This window comes from Xiphophorus hellerii, chromosome 23 (genome assembly GCF_003331165.1).
Source record: "Xiphophorus hellerii strain 12219 chromosome 23, Xiphophorus_hellerii-4.1, whole genome shotgun sequence".
NCBI lineage: Eukaryota > Metazoa > Chordata > Actinopteri > Cyprinodontiformes > Poeciliidae > Xiphophorus > Xiphophorus hellerii.
The window spans coordinates 11,317,126-11,338,449 of NC_045694.1; the positions used below are offsets into that span (position 1 = coordinate 11,317,126).

A 21,324-nucleotide genomic window follows, 5' to 3' on the forward strand; every position below is an offset into this window, starting at 1 on the left:
GTAGTCTCTTTCTTCATGTTACATTGTCTATAAAGGACACACGCACTGGAATGTCTTGGGTAGCTGACTGATTTTTCATGGCAAATAAACTTGAAAGCCATCCGAGGTCAAACTGTCTCAGAAAATGTCAACGAAAGAAAAACAGTGCTCATATTTTAAACACTGTGTTTAATGTCTGCTTTTCATCCACAACGACAGCAGAAAATGTTGCAACATACCTTCTTGTTTTATTCGGTGTTTGTTAATCTTGCCTATGTTTTAATGTTTTCCACTGACTATATTTCAAATGGAGAAGAACCATTTTTTGGCTCCGAACTGGAAGTTAAATACATTTTCTCATATATGGCATCTTATTTTTCAGGTGCCAGGTTTAAAGGGAATAGACATGCAGCTGGATAGATTGTTATTTTGTGCGTCACACTGAAACACAGATTAGAGAAAGGCAAGGCAAGAGATGTCTGAGGAGCACAGACAGAATGAAAACTGTTTCCACTGTTATCCAAAACCAATATGTTTTATAGGAACATGACCAACATGCCATGATGTAGATACAAGAGGAAATGCAACCGGAGGTTGGTAGAAAAAGAGCCCAGATGACCAGTCAACCATTCAAGCTGAACCCCAAAGTCATCAATGTGCGTAATTTTCTGGTTGTACTTTTGTGCAAGTGTGAAGCATCATGAACTCCATCGGACAAGACCTAGGGGGTTTCATTATAGACAGCTGCCCTCCATAAAAGGGCCAAACTGGAATCTCACAAAATGAATGCTGACAGGTGCCAAAGTTTCTGGGAGAAAATCCCTTGAACTGATTTATTTTGGCCAGCTACATCAACCCTGCAGTATGTTTATAGAAACTGAAATTAAGCTTTCAAAGACCCTCAAATGTGGAATCATGGAGGCGGTTTTGTTTTGGGGCTGATTTTCTGCATCTGGTAAAAGCAAGTAATTTTTTTATATAGGAAATAAAAAATAAGGTATGTCATAACTGTCACATTTTAAGTTGCGTCAAGGATAGTTATGTTTATATCTATTTAGTTTGGAAGGTTATCAAAGCATTTGTAATGAGTGTAGTGCTCCAATAAGAACGGTAAAAGATAGAATTAACATTGGTAACCATTTGGCTAAACTTGTAAGTAACAAGCAATAAATCAATTAATTGCATGATAAATTAAAATGAGCCAGATGATTTCCATTTGTACAACAGTGATTAAGAGATGTTTTCATTTAATATTGCTGGAAAACTGCCATTTGGAGAAACGCTGCAAGCATTTGACACAGTACAAAGTAGTTAATTTGCCTGTTTTCTCAGCTGAATGACTGAGTCTGTACTATTTTGCAATCTGCGATGAAACTCTCAGTAGTGTCCAGGTTTGAATCTCTGAAAAGACACAATGAATAAACAGATGGATAAGAACATCTGAACACTGGTGGTGATAAGGACTGCTACTGCTGATAGCAGCTACTTAGCCAGTCTGGTCACTCTTAGTGATGGCTCTGAAGCAGCTATCTGCACTGAGTCTGGTATCTGTCAAATGCAATCAAACCCATCATACACAGAATAACAGAGGCAGGGACTAACATGAAAATCTATCTAAAGCCCGTCTACTGACAACATGGCGGTCAGCCTGTCGTAGCGCCTGATGAAGTGAGCAGGTTCACAAACTGATCGCTGATTGTAGTAACTTGGGTCTAGCTTGAACACCAGATAAAACTACAGTAGGTGTCATCAATGATATCTTGAAGAGTTTATGAATTTTCTTAGCTCAGGATATTAATTATCACTGAAAATAACAGGGAACATTTTCTTTTATGTTATTTGGTCAATATTTTTTATATCCATCTGATTCTTGGCATTATTTTTAGTATGGAGAAACTTTGTTCAACTTACCTCAATAATGTAGAGTACAATGTTCTTGTAGAAGCAGTACAGGATGCATTTGGCTACACGGTTGTAATTCCAGGCTCCATGGACGAGCAGCAGATTCTTCAAGTATTTGAACTGTGTGGGAGGGAGGAAATGGAGGGCAACGACATGATGAATGAAGAGCGGAAGCCTGAGTGCAGCACAGCTCTAATCGTTCTTCATAATTAGAGATCATAGCTGGAACACTGAAGCAGCAAAATGTACTTTAAGATTAAAGCAAGTGCTTAGTCTTTTTTTTTCCCCTGCAGAAATCTGAAGGACCAGTATAAGATTTTGGCCAAATCCCTCACTAACACATTCCAGAAAAGACCAGTCACAGGCTGCAGGGCCAAGCTTTAAATTGCAGCAATTAGCGAGGTTCGTATAGGGGTATTGGTCTCCAAAAGCTGTGCATTACACTTCAGTGGCTTTGTGGTTATGCTATTATTTAGAGCTTATGTTAAATTTTCAAATTATGGACTTATCTTTACAATAAAACATGTGAATAAAGGAAGGCAAAAATTTATAAAACCCAGCAAAAGCTGGACTGCAGGTAAATTAAGATTATTAGATAGAAACTAGGCCTTAATCCAGATATAAAGTAGCACTGATTTACAGAGCAACTGCATCAACAACAGAAACTGTAGGGAAAGTCGAACTGTGGTTGCTGTGTACTTTCCATTTAAGAATTTAATTCATTATCAGGCCTAAAACTTCTGATTTTTTTTAAACAGGTTTTTTTAACGGGACGTTGTGGGCCGGTGGGCAGAGTACTTCGAAGACCTCCTCAATCCCACCAACATGCCTTCCACTGAGGAAGCGGAGCCTGGGGACTCTGGGTTGGGCTCTCCAATCTCTGGGGACGAGGTCGCCGAGGTGGTTAAAAAGCTCCTCGGTGGCAGGGCCCCGGGGGTGGATGAGATCCGCCCGGAGTTCCTTAAGGCTCTGGATGTTGTAGGGTTGTGTTGGTTGACGCGACTCTGCAATGTCGCATGGACATCGGGGGCAGTTCCCCTGGATTGGCAGACTGGGGTGGTGGTCCCCCTGTTCAAAAAGGGGGACCGGAGGGTGTGCTCCAATTATAGAGGGGTCACACTCTTAAGCCTCCCTGGCAAGGTCTATTCAGGGGTCCTGGAGAGGAGGGTCCGTCGGATAGTCGAACCTCGGATTCAGGAAGAGCAGTGTGGTTTTCGTCCTGGTCGTGGAACGCTGGACCAGCTCTACACCCTCGGCAGGGTCCTGGAGGGTGCATGGGAGTTCGCCCAACCAGTCTACATGTGTTTTGTGGACCTGGAGAAGGCGTTCGACCGTGTCCCTCGGGGAGCCCTGTGGGGGGTTCTCCGGGAGTATGGGGTACCGGGCCCTTTGATACGGGCTGTCAGGTCCCTGTATGACCGGTGTCAGAGTCTGGTCCGCATTGCCGGCAGTAAGTCGGGCTCGTTTCCGGTGAGAGTTGGACTCCGCCAGGGCTGCCCTTTGTCACCGATTCTGTTCATCACTTTCATGGACAGAATTTCTAGGCGCAGCCAAGGTGTTGAGGGGATCCGATTTGGTGGCCTTAGGATCTCATCTCTGCTTTTTGCAGACGATGTGGTCCTTTTGGCTTCATCAGATCGTGATCTGCAGCTCTCGCTGGAGCGGTTCGCAGCCGAGTGTGACGCGGCCGGGATGAGGATCAGTGCCTCCAAATCCGAGGCCATGGTCTTGAGCCGGAAAAGGGTAGAGTGCCTTCTCCGGGTCAGGGGGGGTGTCCTGCCCCAAGTGGAGGAGTTTAAGTATCTCGGGATCTTGTTCACGAATGGGGGAAGAAGGGAGCGGGAGATCGACAGGCGGATTGGCGCAGCGTCTGCTGTCAAGCGGGCGCTGTACCGGTCCGTCGTGGTGAAGAGAGAGCTGAGCCAAAAAGCGAAGCTCTCGATTTACCGGTCGATCTACGTTCCCACCCTCATCTATGGTCATGAGCTTTGGGTCATGACCGAAAGAACGAGATCGCGGATACAAGCGGCCGAAATGGGTTTTCTCCGTAGGGTGGCTGGGCTCTCCCTTAGAGATAGGGTGAGAAGCTCAGTCATCCGGGAGGGACTCAGAGTAGAGCCGCTGCTCCTTCACATCGAGAGGAGCCAGTTGAGGTGGCTCGGGCATCTGGTCAGGATGCCTCCTAGACGCCTCCCTGGTGAGGTGTTCCGGGCACGTCCCACCGGGAGGAGGCCCCGGGGAAGACCCAGGACACGCTGGAGGGACTATGTCTCTCGGCTGGCCTGGGAACGCCTCGGGATTCCCCCGGAGGAGCTAGAAGAAGTGGCTGGGGAGAGGGAAGTCTGGGCCTCCCTTCTGAAGCTGCTACCCCCGCGACCCGACCTCGGATAAGCGGAAGAAGATGGATGGATGGATGGATGGATGGATGGAGGTTTTTTTTTAACATTTGAGACCATTTACAATTTAGCAAAAAAAAAATCCCTGAAAGTGTTTGTGCAGTTGACAGGTTTTCTTCTCTGCATCTTTTACAAATTAGGAAACAACAGCTTTGAAGTTGACTGCATCATAACCTTTTAGGTATTTAAACCAAATTACATGAGTCCCAATATTTAAAAAAAAAATGAAGCTTAGATTTCCTAAAATCAGGGCAAATTCTAATGTTTGTGAACTTTATACTTTCTCCCTGTTGAAGGCCGTTCCAATACTTGTTCTGCATCTGAACCATCTTAGAACTTGCTTATTGTCAGGACCACAGGTCCAGTAAATCCTGATTAAAGTGGACAAGACGTTAAAAGGGCTTAGAAATGTTTCTTTTTTCTGGGTTTTTCTGTAAGTCATCACACAGAAACCAAAAAACCAAAATACTGGTGGCCAAAATTCTAGTGTTTAGCTTCACAAAATTGTAAACTTAGATTGTGATGTGGCAAATCAAAGATAAAGAATAGTCTATAAATAAAAAATGCAATGCAAATAAAGAAAATGAGATAAAATAAGTTATCTCATTTTCTGGCGCCAGATCTATTCCTCTTTGCCATATTTATGTATCCTAAGGCAACAGGAAATTCTTTGAAAAAAAAAAATAGTGAATCACTTCCTTCCTTACCTGTTGCTGCCCAGTGTTGGTAAGCTGGCTGAAAGAAAGCTACCTGAGCATATGACCTAATTTACCCACTTCTATTCACTTATTGTAATTTAGTTACTCTATAAAGAGCAGAACAACATAAAAATGTAATATTCTGCTGCATATGCACTTCAAAAGCACTACTAAATGTATTGTTTCATGTGTAAATGATTACTATAAGAATCCACATGTGCATCTTTTACCATAAGGAAGGAATTACCGTTTTCTGTTTAAAATGAAAGCAATTACATCATATTATGTCTTTGATTAAAGTTTTTCTCATACGGAAAATTTGTGGTACTTTTACTCAAGGTTCCCAAACATATCATTTCTCTGGGGGTCTGCCGACCTCTTCTTAGCATAATCAAAGAACTATCTGTAAAAATAGTAGTGGGCTCCAGCTAGCATGACCAACCCTCGTGTTGGACATATTCATAAAAAAAAAAGAAAAAAAAAAGAAAAAAGTTGAATCCACAATAGATGGACAGCAGAGGTGCCATGACCCAAATATGTTTAATCCTGAAACTGACTCAGAAAGCAAACCTGATTCTATAGGAGCAAGAAAATGAATCTCCAGCAGAAAGGAGCTCATCCAATTCTCTTCATGATCATTTAATTCATGTAGAAGGATAAAAAAAAAAAACAAGCTGTGTAATTTTCTAAGACTGATTCTGGTTTGAACTCAACAAATTACAGTTAATGTGCTGTAGCAGTAAAATACCAGTTGAGGTCTGGAGGTGCAATTTAATTTAAAGCGGGAGCAAAACCTAAATGGATTATTAGACCACTGGGTTTTGAAGGATACAAACTCTCCACATGTCATGTGGATCAAAGGCCTTCAAGTCTCTTGAAATGTAATTGCATGCTGAAGTACAGAGGATGTACTGTTTTGTTTCTCATGCTCGAAAGCCTCTTAGCGTTAATAGAAACACGATGCTCCGTACATCGAGGCGGTGAATCAGGAGCTCCCCGGCTTTTGTTGCTTACACATATCGCATATCGACAAAGTGTTCCAGACGAGCTGGTTACCAGGATGCAAGCAGGTATTTACACAATATTTTGCCAGAATCCGTTTTCGTGGAGCTTTGTTGGGAATTGGATGTCACCAGGCGCCTGTTTTACAGGTGTTTCTACTTCAGTTTTAAGCCCCAGCTCATTCTCATAGATCACCTATTGTTATTCAGAACAATGTGCAATCCTACCACTCACACAAAACACATGAGAAGGCAGTGACAGGAACGACAGAAATGTATCACTATACCCTGCTGATAAACTAAGAAGACAAAGTAGATGTTTATGTTTCTTTTAGCTCAGGTGTATTCCTAGGTGTTGTTTGCCATTCAGGCACAAAAACAATTTAAAGATTCAGTATTACTGTTTGTGTCACACTATTCAGGTCTTAAACACGTCTTATCCTTCAGTTTATCCACTTTTTATATGTAAAAAACTTGAAAACACTTCCTCTTTCCTTATGAAGTCCATGCTATTGCACTCACCTGAGCAATAGAGTAGTCAGAAGAGTTTGCTGCCTGCAAACCTTCGTTGCCAGAGATTCCCACTCCGACGTGAGCTGACTGGATCATTCCTACATCGTTGGCTCCGTCCCCGATGGCCAATGTGATCACCTTCACTTGTTTCTTCACCATTTCAACCACCTCCGACTTCTGAAGAGGAGAAACTCTGAAAGAAACCAGCGACACTTGTATTACGCAATACATGATTTAGCAAATTCAAAAGAAGTAATGTTTTTATTATGCAACATTCATCTTAAGTGCATAAAGTTTTTGTTGTATTTTTATTAAATAAATTAATAATTTATCAATAACAATTTTACATAAAAATGAATAAAAATAGCTCAATAAGTTGTAGTTTTTAAAGAATCTACCTGTCTTCTTGATGTCCTTCTAAAACCGTTGCATTAAACAACAAACATCAAATATAGTACTGGTATAAAGAATCTGGACGTACTGTACTTAAATAATAGATAATATTCATTGCAGCCCAAGAAAAGATCTATAATATTCCTTTATAGTTACAATAAATTATTGAATTCAGGAATCTGATTTTTCAATTTCAAGTTATACACAGTTGCTTTTTATTTTAAAGTGGATCTTAAACTTTGAGCAGTGCAAAAAAAAAAAGAGACAGCCATATACGTTTGGGTAAAGAACGAAATGGCATTCTGTGTTTAATCAGGAAGTAATTTCATATTTTCAGTGATGGAAATAGACAGGTTTGTAACTTAAAGCTTTTTTGGAAAGAATGAATGTTGTACTTTATTTGTATTTGTTGTATTTTACCACATTAAAGTTATTAAGGGAGTAAAATTAAGAGAAACGCATTTGTAGCTTTTGAGGAGGAACTGGAATTAGCTAAAATTTGTCTTGGTTGGGTGCAGCATTGCAAATTCTGTGATATTTTCAGCTTATATCCAATCAGCTTGATACATTTGTATCAGCAAAGAAGTTAAAAACCAAACTCAGGCAATACATCTCTTCTGCAGACACAGAAAAGGATAAAGAGCACACGTTTAGTGGAAAAGCACAATTTCTGCAAAGGGAAATGCATAAGTTCAAAGAATTCACATTATAACAAGAAATCAAATAGCACATGCCTTCCTAACAGTTAAAGTCAGTGGAGAACGTTATTTATTGACTTGGTGGTCAGACAGCTATTACCTGTTGCACGTTTAGTGTGAAGAACGCGAGGACGTCAGGGAGCAAACCTGCAAGTGTATTTTTCCATTTGAACCGGCGAGCCAGCTGCTGACACTTCATGCATCGAGGGAAGCAAAGATCTGTCCACAGCTCCATATGAAGTAATATACTCCACCCAGTAGAGATTTTTTATGTTATTTGACTGGAGTCCAAGTAGAAGGAGTCAGAGTATATTTACTGTTGCTGTGTTGACACCTGACCTCTAGTAAAAATCTATCCAATGTGCAGTTTCCTTCAACCCATTAAAAGCATAATCAGCACAGCCAACTTTGATTTAGACATATTTCACACATATTTTGTATTTACCATTAACTCAGATCATTCCCTAGATGTCATTTCATAATTTCTTTTCAGTTAATTAATAACTAGGTCATAAAAGCAAACTAAATTAAAATGAAGATATAAACTGCTCACATCTGAAACATTTTACATTTACATGCCTAAAACGGTAAAACATGGAAGATCCCTCTTTGCGAACAAATCGCAGAGAAAATTAATGTTATATCTGTCTTTAAAGGGTTAAGCTGTGAAAGCTTATTTTTTGAGGTTTATGAAGAATTTTTCCTTCTCTGGTGTATCTTTGTGTGTACCCAAGGCAAACACAGTTGGAGGGGGAAGAAAAATAAAAATTTGATATCATATACACAGTGCAAAGGTAATAAGGTACATTGAGTACATGCTGCTGATTTCTGGCCTGGTAGCCCATCACAGGCGCTTAAGCACATAAGTACTTCCTACAGTTTATGTGGCAAAGGGGGTCACTGGAGTATCTTTTCATTGCCAGTTTTATTTATTAGTGTTATACAGTTTTGATAACAGAGAAGTAGAATTATCAGTACTCCAAGTTTAATTTGTCTTTATGTTTGCAGGTTCTGTTGTCATCAATTTAGGAATTGTGATTTCATTTAGACACATACTTTAGTATCCTGTGTCTGAATCAATCAAAACTGATTGCTTGTTGGAATGTTTCAAATGTTCACTTGTATTTCAGGTCTATTTTATTCCTTCAGGAGTAAATTTTACCTGCAACAAATGACTGCTTTACAGGACAAGGCCAGATCCAGGAAGTACTGACGCACTCCGAACGTTAGAGCGTATTTAAGAGTCTTTCCATCAATAATGAGAGCAAAGTCATTTTCCTTGTAGATGGCATCTCCCAGAAGTCCACAGTGGTGGCTAAGTATTTCCCTTGTTGCCTGAAAGATACAAAATATGAAAATCACAAATATTAGTTATATACAGCTATATTTGTTTGGAAGCAATAATATAACCTTTATTCTTTTGCTTTGATGCAGTTTTTAGAAAATGCACATGTAGAAGAACAATGAAGCACCTTTTGTATAAATTTGAATAAGTTTCACACAGTAGCTCAAATAGACTCCACACAGGCCCTCATATACAGTACAGATCAAAAGTTTGGACACACCTTCTCATTGAATTCAATGAGAAAATGTGTCCAAACTTTTGGTCTGTATTGTAGATGATCTCTGTGTAGAGTCATGTACGTATATTGCAATGCTATACGCTTGGTATTAAAAACTCATATTTATTTTTGACTTGGTCCTACTCCAACCTATTTGTAGCACTTATAATAAGTCATATTTCCTTAATTTATCCCAGGAATTTTCTTCAAAAACTGGACTGAATTCTTTAATCAACTCTCTCTTCATGAGGTGTGTAAATTTAAGGCGTGTTTGTTTGAATATGCAGATTTCTTTTGTATTGTAGTAGGTAAAAAAAACAGTCCCTGAATCATAGAGTTTTGAATAAATAATAAATAAACAAGTCCACAAGCTTTGTCTGAAACATTTGTTCAGAAAAAGCTTGAACAAATGTACGATGTAGAGAACATATTGTTCTTCACCCTACAGACATTCCCACTGGGGTCTAAATTTCAACGTTCATTTTTTCATTTTTAAAATGAAAAGTTTTGTTAAATTATGATAAAACTTCACATGTGGAGGTTATTTTGACATGTACCATCTACTAAAGTATATCAGATACTGCAGCACACCTTCAGGTATTGGTGGAATTCATGGTATGGCAAATCAGGGATGCTTTAGTGGCAACTCTCCATCAGGCAGGTGTTCATACTGCTAGGTCTGATCAGCTTACATCTTAACTCCAGCTTCTAATACCAAACTGCTGAGGAACATCTGCTTCTCATCCTGGATGTTTATCATCTTTCATATTTATTACACTTAGACTCAGGCTATGAGGCGATACCTTTGATAAATTGAAGACGGATTCTGATATCTTTATAGTAGATCCAACGATGACTGATAAGAGATGATGGAAAAAAATAAACGATTCTGACAAGAGGATCAACTGTCTTGGAATACAAGCATGTCTGAAAGGAGGGAGCGGTGAGATCACTGTTTTAATCTTCTGTCCTCTCCACAGATGGTGAAGAGAGTTTCTTATTATCAGACAGGTAGGAAGCCACTTTATTTAACTTCAAACATAAATAATATCTTTGGAGTTATGTATCGTAGTGAAAATTGTTCAGTTATAAACAAGCTTCAACTTAGAACATAAAATAAAAGAGAAAGTGTTGAATATGTGGTGCCAAGCAGATGCACAAACAGCTGAACTCAAAGAAATAATGGAGACCATTTTCAGAACTGAAGGAGGAAGGTGCCTGGCCTGGTGTGGAGGTCAGATATGTCAAAGCATTCAGATTGCACCATGGGGACCGCGCAATTTTTGCTTGGCATAACAGAACTCTGAAACCTCAGCTTAAGGGAAATATTTGGAGAGGGAGGCTTTACGTTTCACAAAGTGAGCAATGCAGACTGAGAGACACGCAAGGAGAGAAATGATGGATTAATAGCAGAGAAGCTGAGCAAGAGGATACAAGCCGAGAGCAGCTGGGAGGACTTTACCATCCTGATGGGATCTATAAAACAGCTTGAGATGGTGAACAGCGGACAAGCGCATGTGTATCCATGAATGTGTTGAGGTCAAGGTACCCACAGGCTGGAATATCTAAATTTAAGTACAACAGTTAGATCTGAGTTGCCCTGGGTCTTTTTAGATTACATCTCAGTGCATTAGCAATGTATGAAATGCTCTCTGTACAGACCACTGGAATGAGAAAGAATTCACTTTGTTTGGGACATCAGCAATCCATCACAAAGTCTGATAAGCAAAGTTTACAATTTCCTCAAGTACTTTGCTCATTTCCCCCCTTATTTCCACTGAGGAATTTTAGCGCTAATGCTACGCGTCTCCAGCTAAAGCCTCTTTGTTATGGCTATAATCACCAGTTGAGCCTATGTGACGAGCTAGTGTTTGGTTTTGGAACGGGTATGTGGTGGCCATTCAGAAATCCACGGGAGCTTCCAATAAAGACTGAGCTCCATTGCTGATATAGTTCTTGACTGATGCAGCCAAAAGGACGTGACCATTATGATGTGGAATCTGGACATTTGTATGGATCAAATGTCATCATCTGTTCAGACTCAGAGGCCTACAACAAGGGGACACTCAAACTTCATAAAAAAAGCACAGAGATGGATTTGCACATTTATTTGTAAAGGTGAGGCAAGCCTATACAAAACATGCTCATTATATTTTTTGAAAAAAAAATTACTAGATTTAGATTTTACTCTGCTCAGTTCTGCATATTTGGATATATTTTCAGAATGATCTGGTTTAGAGCCTCTATTTGAATCAACATAAGCTGCTGCTGGCCACGCCCCCAACTGAACATTTACACTGGCACTTGAAAATGGCTGCAAACAGATGCACAATTACACAACTATGAATTTTTGAAAAGTAGAACTAGAGCCTCTTACACAACCAAGAAGAATGCAGCAAAATGTTTCTGGATGGTAAGTCAATAATGAAACAGTTGCGTTTTCTAGCAGTGATTGTACAGTGCATGTAGCAATAAAACCAGGTAACTAAACATCCTGGAGCTCTGTTTGGGATACTTGGTGGTGAGCTGGGCTCGGCAGGGGCTCCTAGGTGGTGTTCATCAAATATGACTTATCGGAAGGTTTTTGAAATGGCTTGCTTTGCAGATACCAAAAAACATTTACTTATTACCAAGAAAAGCCTGGGTGGGTTTTTTAAGTGCTTGAACTTTTTTTTCTTTTTTTAAAAAAAGAAGTCTAGACATAAAGGGAAGCATAAAAATGTACAAAAAGTAAATTTTGCATAATAGGCCCCCTTTAAATTAGAAACTATTGGTAGTTCAGGCATATTTGGGACTGAAAACAGGCAAAAAAGATCTATGTTTGAATAAGTGCTCTCATATCTGCTGACCCCACAGCTTGGCTCTCTGTCTTGGTGGACAGCTTTCTGTTTCTGAGTTTTAACAAACTGCCTTATGTAAGCATCTGCTCAACCACAGCAGAATGGGAGCTGACATTTCAAAGCACTGGCCTGTGGGCTGTATGAATGCACCAACCTAACATTCTACCTCGGCTCCATTTATCACGTTTAACAAACGTATGACAGAGTGAAGGCCGTCCGTCATCACAGAGAACCACCCCCTCCAGCCGCTTCATTCACAGCTTTTCGTCTTTTTCCTGTCTTTCTGTCTGACAAAGCCGAACCCAGTGGAGTCTTGGCTTTAGTCGACATATGTAGCTTTTCCCCTGCTGAAACTGCAGGGACTTGCCCTTTTCAATCGCAGGAACAACAGACATGGCTCTCCTGCAAGGGGGTTAACAGACTTCCCTGTTGGGTGTCGTCATGTTAAATGCGGATTTCAGGATGTGGGCTGGGTTTTTATGGAAGGCACTCTGTGGAATCATCGTTTAATATAGGCAAATCTTTCTGGCAAAGAAAGATTTGCCAGAAAGACTAAGTGAGGATAGTTAAGAGTTACTTCCAAAGCAAGGGATGAATTGTTATTAATCAAAATAAAATGTGTGTAGCCCTATTTAGATTTTCCAATTAGACACGTAGAAGTACATGCCCACAGCAAGAGGTTTTCTTAAAAAGTAGAATCTTAAGTTTCTTTAACATCTTGCAATAATAGATCTTCAGAGCTGATGTAGAAACCACAGATGTAAATTCTGCAGAAACATGTTTACACTACATATGCGCAGAGGAATTGGCTGGTGTCCCCAAAATTAGCAAAGTTTTAGTTCAATCAACTTTAACAACACTCTTTAGTGTGGATGTAGTTACTGAGTTAAGAAAGCTAAGTTAGTTTAAAAAGTTTAATCAGTATTAGTAAAGTAAATATTAGGAGGACGACAGAGATGTAAAAATATATTTATATGAAACTGTTTCCTCTAACATGTTTAAACATGTATGCAGTTCATTCAGGCAAGATAGAGCAAGACTTGCAGGCTACAGGAATGCTGAACATAGTACAGTAACATTTTTAGCTTTCTTTAAGCTTTTATCTTCTGTCATGCAACAACACTGGATTTGGAAATCTCGACAGGGTCTTCAAAATCTTAGCATTAAAGTTATAATAGCTGGGCTGACTGTGCAAATTTCTAAAATTAGATGTTAGTCAGTTTGAATTTCTGGTCTCATTCATTGACATTCAAGTCAATGAATGTCTAGTTCTCTGTAGAACTTGATGGCAAAGTGAGCTTATAATTTAACCACTTAATGTAGGTGTTTGAGCAAAATTACATCTTAAAGGTGCAGAACAAAAGCTCCTGAGGACAGGAATTGGAGGCCTATGGTTTGAACCATTAACTCTATTTATTATTTAAAATAATAGTAAAATGCTGTGCAGTATTAAATATGCACCATACAGTAGTTGTTAAAGAGAGATCACATGACCGAATTTTACAAAAACCTGAGAGTGGAAATGTAGTTTAAAAAAGTAGATATATACAGATATACAAATTAAAAGAAAATATTTTACATTTATTTTTGTATGTTTTTACATCATTAGTTTTATACAGATAATTTTTAATTATGATCAAAGAAATCCAAAAATACTTACATTCAGACTGTCTTCATTAATCACCAGCATGCCCATGTTCTTTGTAAGAAGTTTGCAGGAATGTCCTGTAGGATCACAGAAAGAAAAAAGAAAAAAAAAAAAGTACTGAAGCTTGTTGATATATTACAAAAGACCGAAGCAAAATCATTGCATAGGTCATCCAGTACATGAAAGGCATAAAACTACAAAAAGGAGAAAATTAAACGGGCTGTAAAAATCTAAATGTTACAGCTAGCTGAGAACTCCAGTCTTAGGACATGACTAATGAGTTTGGTTTACAAGAGTTTGTCAGTTTCCTGTTTTAACAGGCAGTTACAACTCTGGGTTACCCAACATGGCTCTCTGGGGAACGATCTCCACAGTGCTTGGCCGGGACACACACTCAGGGTCACCAGCAAGTGGTGGATGGAGTCTCTCATTGGGGGGAAAACAGAAATATTTCATGAACCAAGACTAAAGTCTTCACTTTAGCGCTGGGGCTGCATGAGAAAGCTGCCATCTGTGGCATAACCACATACATATTTGAGGGCTTCAACACTTTGCTTCTGTCTGGAAACAGATTTCAGTAATTTTTTTTAAAGAAATTACCACATAACCTGTCTTGAGAACACATGGGTGGCATTTTCTGAGAGTGAAAATGAAATAAGCATATGAATAAACAACAGTGCGCACACACAGAGGAAATGAACATGTTTCAGAGTTAAGCTCAAACAGGCTGGGGTCTGGGGTCTAGCAGATTGTTTTCTTACGTTCAAAGGTGCAAACGTCCAAAAATTTGCCAGTGTGGAAAATGTCTCCCCATCTCAACACCGTCTCTGTTCCCTTCCCCCACTCGTCAATTCTTGACACAACCCTTCCGCCTAATGTGTTTACCTTTTAACTCATTTCACTCTTTTTTTTTTGGTCATAGTTAAATTCTTGAGCCTTTTCAATTCCAGGAGGAACTAAAAACCGTTCCGGCAAGCCTTGAGGAATGCATAACGACACTCATGTCACAGCAATCTCAGCTGCACAAAGGAAGCGAGATTTAATTCTTCACACAGAACCTTAACAAAATAATATCCTTTGAACTTTTTCACATTTCATTAGGTAGCAACCTCAAATCTCCATGTACGTTACTGGTATTTTATGTGACAGACCAACACAAACTTATTCACCATTATATAAATGTCATTGGAAAGTGGAAAGAATACAAAACCTGGACATCTCTCCCAATAAACCAGACTTTCTAGTCAATCAAACGAGAGTTTGATCAAAGCGGACTAAACAGGGTTGATATGAAAGCACCCAGAAAGGCATTTCATTTTGTGTCTCTCTGCTGACGTGACTGATCAAACCAAGGGTTAAACATGCAACGTATTTACAGAGAAAGCAGTAAAAGGCTGTATTTCTGGAGAAAGAAACATTGCTCTTTTATAGAACTGGCCCAGATTTACAGAAAAGCTCTCTTAGGTTATGTCCAGATACATGAACTCTGCAGGAGTTATTTGTAATAAATCAGCCGCTTGGGTGGTGTAGGCTTCATATTCAACTGTTAACACAAATCTTGAGCTGCATCATCACTTTAATTTGGAATATTGTATGGAGCGCCGTTTCACTGGCAATGGGAATAATGTTTCAGTGAGGAAAACAGTAAAAAATAACATAAATACTGAGCAGAGTTTTTACAGAGCAGCTCAGCCAAAAGGTGGAGCTGTGAAAATACTTCCAGTGAGCATTAGCCTCAGCTGAGCCCCCTCACATCTGGGCACAGTGGGCACAAAAGGCTGATTCAGTCAGGCCTCAGTGGTAGGTGCAGCCGCAAAAACGAACCCACTTTTAAAAGCTATTTTTCTAAACTTTATGCTACCGAGTTGGCTGTATTCAAGGTTGATCCACTTTTGGTAGTCATCCACTCTGTGATCCCAGGGCAAACAAGGACGTGAACTACAAACTGAAACGGCCAGGCAGCGTTGGGTTGTTTACCTTCCAGATAACATCTGCAACAGTAAAATCTCTGAGGAAGTGAGATGTAGAAGAGGGGCCTGCTTGAGTACATATGCATGGCATTTATTTCACGTCAACGTAGGGAGCTCATACATCATCCTGCAACAGATGCTTTCATTAAATGTGTGTGACACAGCAACATTGAGCTTATCCGGAGTTTATCATGCTGGGTGAGGAATGACTGCAGGGCCGACTGGAGTATCTGTACCAGGGAGGTGCACAAACGCAGCAAAAAGTGTCATGATGCAGGAACATCAAGAGGAAAAAAGCACCTGTACTGCAAACAGCTTTACTTAGTCTTGCACAATTTATGACTTTTTCACCTTAACTCATGGTACAACCACAAAAGATCAATGTGTTTTATTCAAATTTTAAGTATCGAACCAGAACAAAGTAGTGCAAAATGACAAAGTGAAAAAAAAGACAAATGGGTTTATTTTTTTTAAAGAAATGTGCATTTTTATTTAGCCCTTTTAATCTAATACTGCTGAATAATCAGCAGAAGCACAATGGGCCTTAGAGGTTTTTAATATAGCATTAATGTAAAAACAAAGTAACTGTTTAAAGAAAACTTCTTTGCACTTTGGCACAATCCATGACAGGACACAAAAAACATGTGGAAGAGGCTGGTCTGGTCAAATAAAACCAAGATTGACCTTTTTGCCTCCATACAAAACACTCATTGTCTGTAAAACTAACAGCACATTACTCTGAATACAATGTCTCCTCCTTGCACCATGGCAATGGCAGCATAATGCTGTGGGCTTTGACAGAAAAACTGGTCAGATATGATGGGAAGATGGTTGGAGAAATGCTGCTCAATTCTGGAACAAAATCCTAAGCATAACGCCAGAGTTACAATGGCTCTGGCGTTATGCTTAGGATTTTGATTTGGACTGTGATAGTCAAAGGTCAGTCAGTCAAAGTCCAGGCATAAATCTATTACATTTATAGGAAGACTTGAAAATTGATTTTCACATATACTCTCCATCCAACCTGACAGAGCTTAATAAAAATAAATAGGCTAACATTTCAGTCTCTAGATGTGTTAAGCTGCTCTAATGCACGAAAAGACTTAAAGCTGTAATTAAATGTGAATACGTATTTCTGTCACACATTTCACATTTGTTCCTTCAGAAATATTCACTACAGTGTGTTGGTCCACTTGTTAAAACCCCAATAAAATACATTAAAAGAAGAAACATTCAAAAAGAAGGAATTCTTTTGCAGGGCACTGTAAATGTTTTTACTGTACATGTGTTAACAATTCCAGCAGCAGTTAGTCATTATGCAGCTGGTAGCAGAGCTTAGTTTGTATGAAGCTTAAGTAGTGGCTTCCCTCTGCGTACAAGTAGTTGTTTTCAGTGAAAGGGAGAATTAAAACAAACTCTGCTGCAAAGAATGTTTACAAACTACACCACTGATGATTTTAGAGGTAGACGGCACACCACATTACATGACAGAGAACAGAGAGCAGCATTCACATGAAACACAAAGCCTTACCAAGTATGTTTGGTCTTATTTCTAGTGCAAACATCTTAGTACATTTGAAATAAGGCAAAAAGTAGAAGTAACTTTTCAGCATGATCAGAGCTTGTTTTCAGTAAATAATTCTTTAATATTGATGAAAAAGTACTAGTTAGACTGGCAAATTATTTCACTTTTATCAAGACATTTTTCTCATGTTGTAAGTGAAATTATTTCAAGTGTACTAAGATATTTGCACTAGAAACTAGACTAATAAGTTCGCTGTTGTTGCTCACCGATGTTGATGGCTGTTTCCTGTTTGTCCCCCGTCAGGATCCAGATCTTAATGTCAGCCTTCATTAAGGTCTCAATCGTTTCAGGGACTTTATCTTGGAGCTTGTCTTCTATGGCTGTGGCCCCCAGGAGCTGCAGGTTCTACCATAGAGAAGTTCAGAATATATATGAGTTAGTGCTAACGTGGGTCAAAAAGAAATCTTCCAACTATTTTTTGTTTACCACCCAGAAAAACCACCAAGGGATTCTTAGAAGGTTTTGGATAAATTTTTAAGCTCCTCTAAGTGCGCATTTCTTCACATGATTTCACCCCACGCACACACAAGTAGGCCCATAAACACTTTTGGTCAGTTTCTCAGGAAACTGGGGCTCTTTAGGGTTAGTTGCGGACTTGTAAGGGCTCATCACAAGACCAAGAATTTGACAAGAGCCAGTGGCAGCGGGGAGACAGAAGCCAGCAGGCGAGCAAAAACCAGAGAAGCTCTTTAAATTGAGACCTGAGCCCTAATGCCAGTTTGTGTGTAGCTCTGGCCTGCTTGTTTGCTGGGAACAGGAAGCCTGCCGAAGAACCTTATACTTATGTGCTCTGACATAACCAACTTTTTATGTCTGAAATATTTACTTTTTACCTCAGTTTGTGGAGAAGAAGAATTAAGGCATCTACTTCATAAATCGGTTAAAAGCAGTCTGCTGTTTAGGATTTGTAGTGAAGCACTGAGGCAATAAGATGATGCCTTCATGTGCTCCTGTTCTGTATACAAAGAACTGCAAATTGTAAATTAACAAACTGATCTCCTACCTGAGGGACCAGTCTACTGATAGTCTTCCTACAAAGTACCTCCACTTAACTGGTATTGTATTTAGCATAACTATAAGAAAATGGTCCAAAATAATGACTTTAAGCTTTTGGGCATATATCATTCTGCAAGGTCTAAAACAGACTTCAGTGTCAGGTGCAGTTTAGCCAAGTCCAGGTGTTGCTCTTAGTGGATTGTGCAGCAAAGACCACTTAAGAGTTTGGGGGAGATTCAGAAGATGTGAGCTGCAGATGAAGTCAGAGAGAGATGAAGTAAAAGTCACCACCACAGTTGTACCGCATACAGGAAATGCGGTACAACTGTTGCATTCCTTATTTTTTGCATCACAAGGATGGCAGAAGCACCTTACCTGAGTTCAGGGGGAAATAACTGAACTCATGTAGTCAGATGAAAGTAAAGTGACATCAACAAGTGTTACCAGGAGATTTTAGGAGCACTGCATGCTTCCCTCCACTGATTTATTGAGATACTGATTTCAGTTTCCTTGGTACTTGTCCACACCACCAAAAGTATCAATACTTGTTTCTACGATCACTGACTAGCCAGCACACTCACCTGACCTGAATCGTGCAACCCTGCAATGATGCAGTCATTCATGCACAAGGAGGCCTAACCAAGTAGTGACTGTATAAAATGTATGGTACACATACAGTACATACATGATGCAGTTCTCTATTAAAATCCATTCTGTTGTTGGTCTTGCGCAGTATTCAAATTTTCCAGGAAAATTTGAATACCAATTTTTTCCAGGAAAATTTGAAAATTTGAAAATAGAAGAAAAAATAGATTTTTCTTCTATTTTTCAGTTTTTATTAGCTGTCAGCCATAAACATGATAATTAAGAGAAATGAACACTTAAAAACAATCACTGTGTGAGTTAAATCTATATGTGCTCGGCTTTTTTTCAGTGAAGTCAAATTTTTTTACTGAAATAAAATAACTTTATAATGACATTCTAATTGACTTTGTTTTAAAGCAGATCTCAATAAAAGTCTTTACAGTAAGTGTGGAACTTTTGCATCTATAAAATTTGACTGTGGCTCTATTCTGCCCCCTTGTGGAGCTGATTTGTATAAAGTTGAGGTGTGGGTGGCCCCGAGCAGCAGTGAACCCAAACAGTGGGCAGCCGCAGTGTCACACTCGGCTCATTAGGCAGCGCACATTACATTTTCCTTTTTGAAAGCTTTTATGTTTGGCTCATGATTGATTGCCTCCATTTGTTTTGGGCGGCCCCAAGCAGCCATGAAGACGAGCCAAAAGGTTGATTTACAACTGCGGCTTCCTGTGTTTGAGACACGCTTTCACACACACCAGCCGCATAGAAAACCAACACTACCTGCTGCAGAAACGCTTAGATTCAAACCAAAAGGACACATTTTAGAACATCTGAATCTCTGCACATATAGCTACACCTGCCTTTCTAGTTACACTTATAATCATCTGCCTATTTATCAGCACCACAGGTAGAAATGAGTGAAATGCCTTATGATAAATGTATTTTTTACTGGAGAAGCATATTCTTACACAAACAAAAATGTAAAAACTTAACTTTTATCCTGAGCTAGTATATTCTCTGGTTGTTGTTTTTTTTAATTAACTAATAATTTTATAAACTAAACCAGTGCTGCAATTATTAGTACCTTCAACAGTTTCTATTAAATAAATGTAATAATGCATTTTTTGCAATTTATGCTTTACACCTAAATTAAGTCTTCCAAAGAGCCAAATAATTGACAGTTTCTCTTTGTCCATCCTGTAAAAATATGACACAGAAAGTAATTTCATTAAGCTGATCTTGGAAATAGGAAAGACAAGAGTACTGAAGATCATCTCTGCATCACCTCTTCTATTCCTACATTCAGAGAAATAAAAACTGGATCTGAGACCAACAAGACTGGTAAAGGTCCCAGGTTTATCTCTCCACCTCAAACAGTGAGAACGGTGACAAAACATCAACTTTTAACTGGATCTGTGAGCTCTGGTCAGATGAGCCAAATTACAGCTCTCTGACGATCATCCGTGGTGTGCTTGATCTGAAACAAAGTATGAATGTGTTTTCATTCACTGTTCAATCTCCTTATATTCACTGTTCAGCGTATTGAATGATCGATTACGCTGTGGGCCTGCTTCCCTCTTCCTTAACATGTTTAAATAAAACTCTGGTGGTCTCTACCAAAAAACTAAAAATGAGACATCATAAGTTCATCCAACAAGGCAAAATGTTGAAAGATGACTGGCCACTGTCTTCTCAACAAATAGGGATGCCAATAACTGTAGCATAGTTGGGTTTGTGATAAACTCAAATTAAATTGAATTGAATGGGTATTATCAACAGAAAATCAGAGCGTTCCTCATCACAAACCTTCTCTATGAGCTCATAGCTCTCCTCTAGTTTCAGGGCTCTGTTCTGGATGGCGGTGCAGGCTCGGTGGTGCAGCTCCTGCCAGTGCTGATAGGACGACTCGCTGATGTCTGCCACAGCAAAGCACAGAGTGCGCAGGCCTGGAGGAGTGAACGCAAAATCACAACTTCTTAAATGGAGATCCAGTCAGAAGCAGTATCCAATACTCATTCAGATTTTGTCTCCTGACAAACAACTACTCAATAAAAAAAATATTTATCCACATTACTGAAGTGCACCATTTGTGGATTTGTGTGTATATCAGTGTTTTCTATGTTTCTGTACCAGACCAATGGAGAGCTTCAAATTTTTTCCAGATACCTTTTTTTTTTTTTTTTTTGTTTTTCATTTTCTTATGACTTTACAAAAGATGACAGTGTTTGAAGTGATGCCTTAGAAAACAACTCAAAGTGTGCCATTCCACTCACAGGTTGTTAAATAACCTGAGAATCCTTCATTCTGGTATTTACTAAAAAGAAACCATTTAGGTAGACATAAATGACTTAAAGCAGCAACATTTTAGACCCATTTAAAGTCAGACCATGAGGGAAACGTAAATAAACTGTGTCCTTTTATACAGTTTATGAAAATTATTTCAACTGAATCTCTCCCATACAGTGCCCAGAATTGTGTTGATTTGTAGAAAAACCACCTATTTTTTGCTTTCTTATTGTTTTAAAACAACTGATATGCCCCTTTTAATAACTCCTTACAGG

General features: G+C 39.3%; 1 protein-coding gene across 9 annotated transcripts in view; it reads right to left on the reverse strand.

The window, feature by feature from the left end:
* atp8a1 (ATPase phospholipid transporting 8A1) overlaps positions 1-21,324 on the reverse strand; it is a 108,769-nt gene that overhangs the window by 28,690 nt on the left and 58,755 nt on the right. For all 9 annotated transcript variants that reach the window (XM_032554408.1, XM_032554407.1, XM_032554410.1 and 6 more), the window contains 6 exons: positions 20,570-20,709; positions 17,392-17,530; positions 13,643-13,707; positions 8,743-8,915; positions 6,499-6,682; positions 1,891-2,001 (listed from right to left, as the gene is read on the reverse strand). In XM_032554408.1, coding sequence (XP_032410299.1) covers positions 1,891-2,001; positions 6,499-6,682; positions 8,743-8,915; positions 13,643-13,707; positions 17,392-17,530; positions 20,570-20,709 — 812 coding nt within the window. The remainder of the gene's footprint in view (positions 1-1,890; positions 2,002-6,498; positions 6,683-8,742; positions 8,916-13,642; positions 13,708-17,391; positions 17,531-20,569; positions 20,710-21,324) is intronic.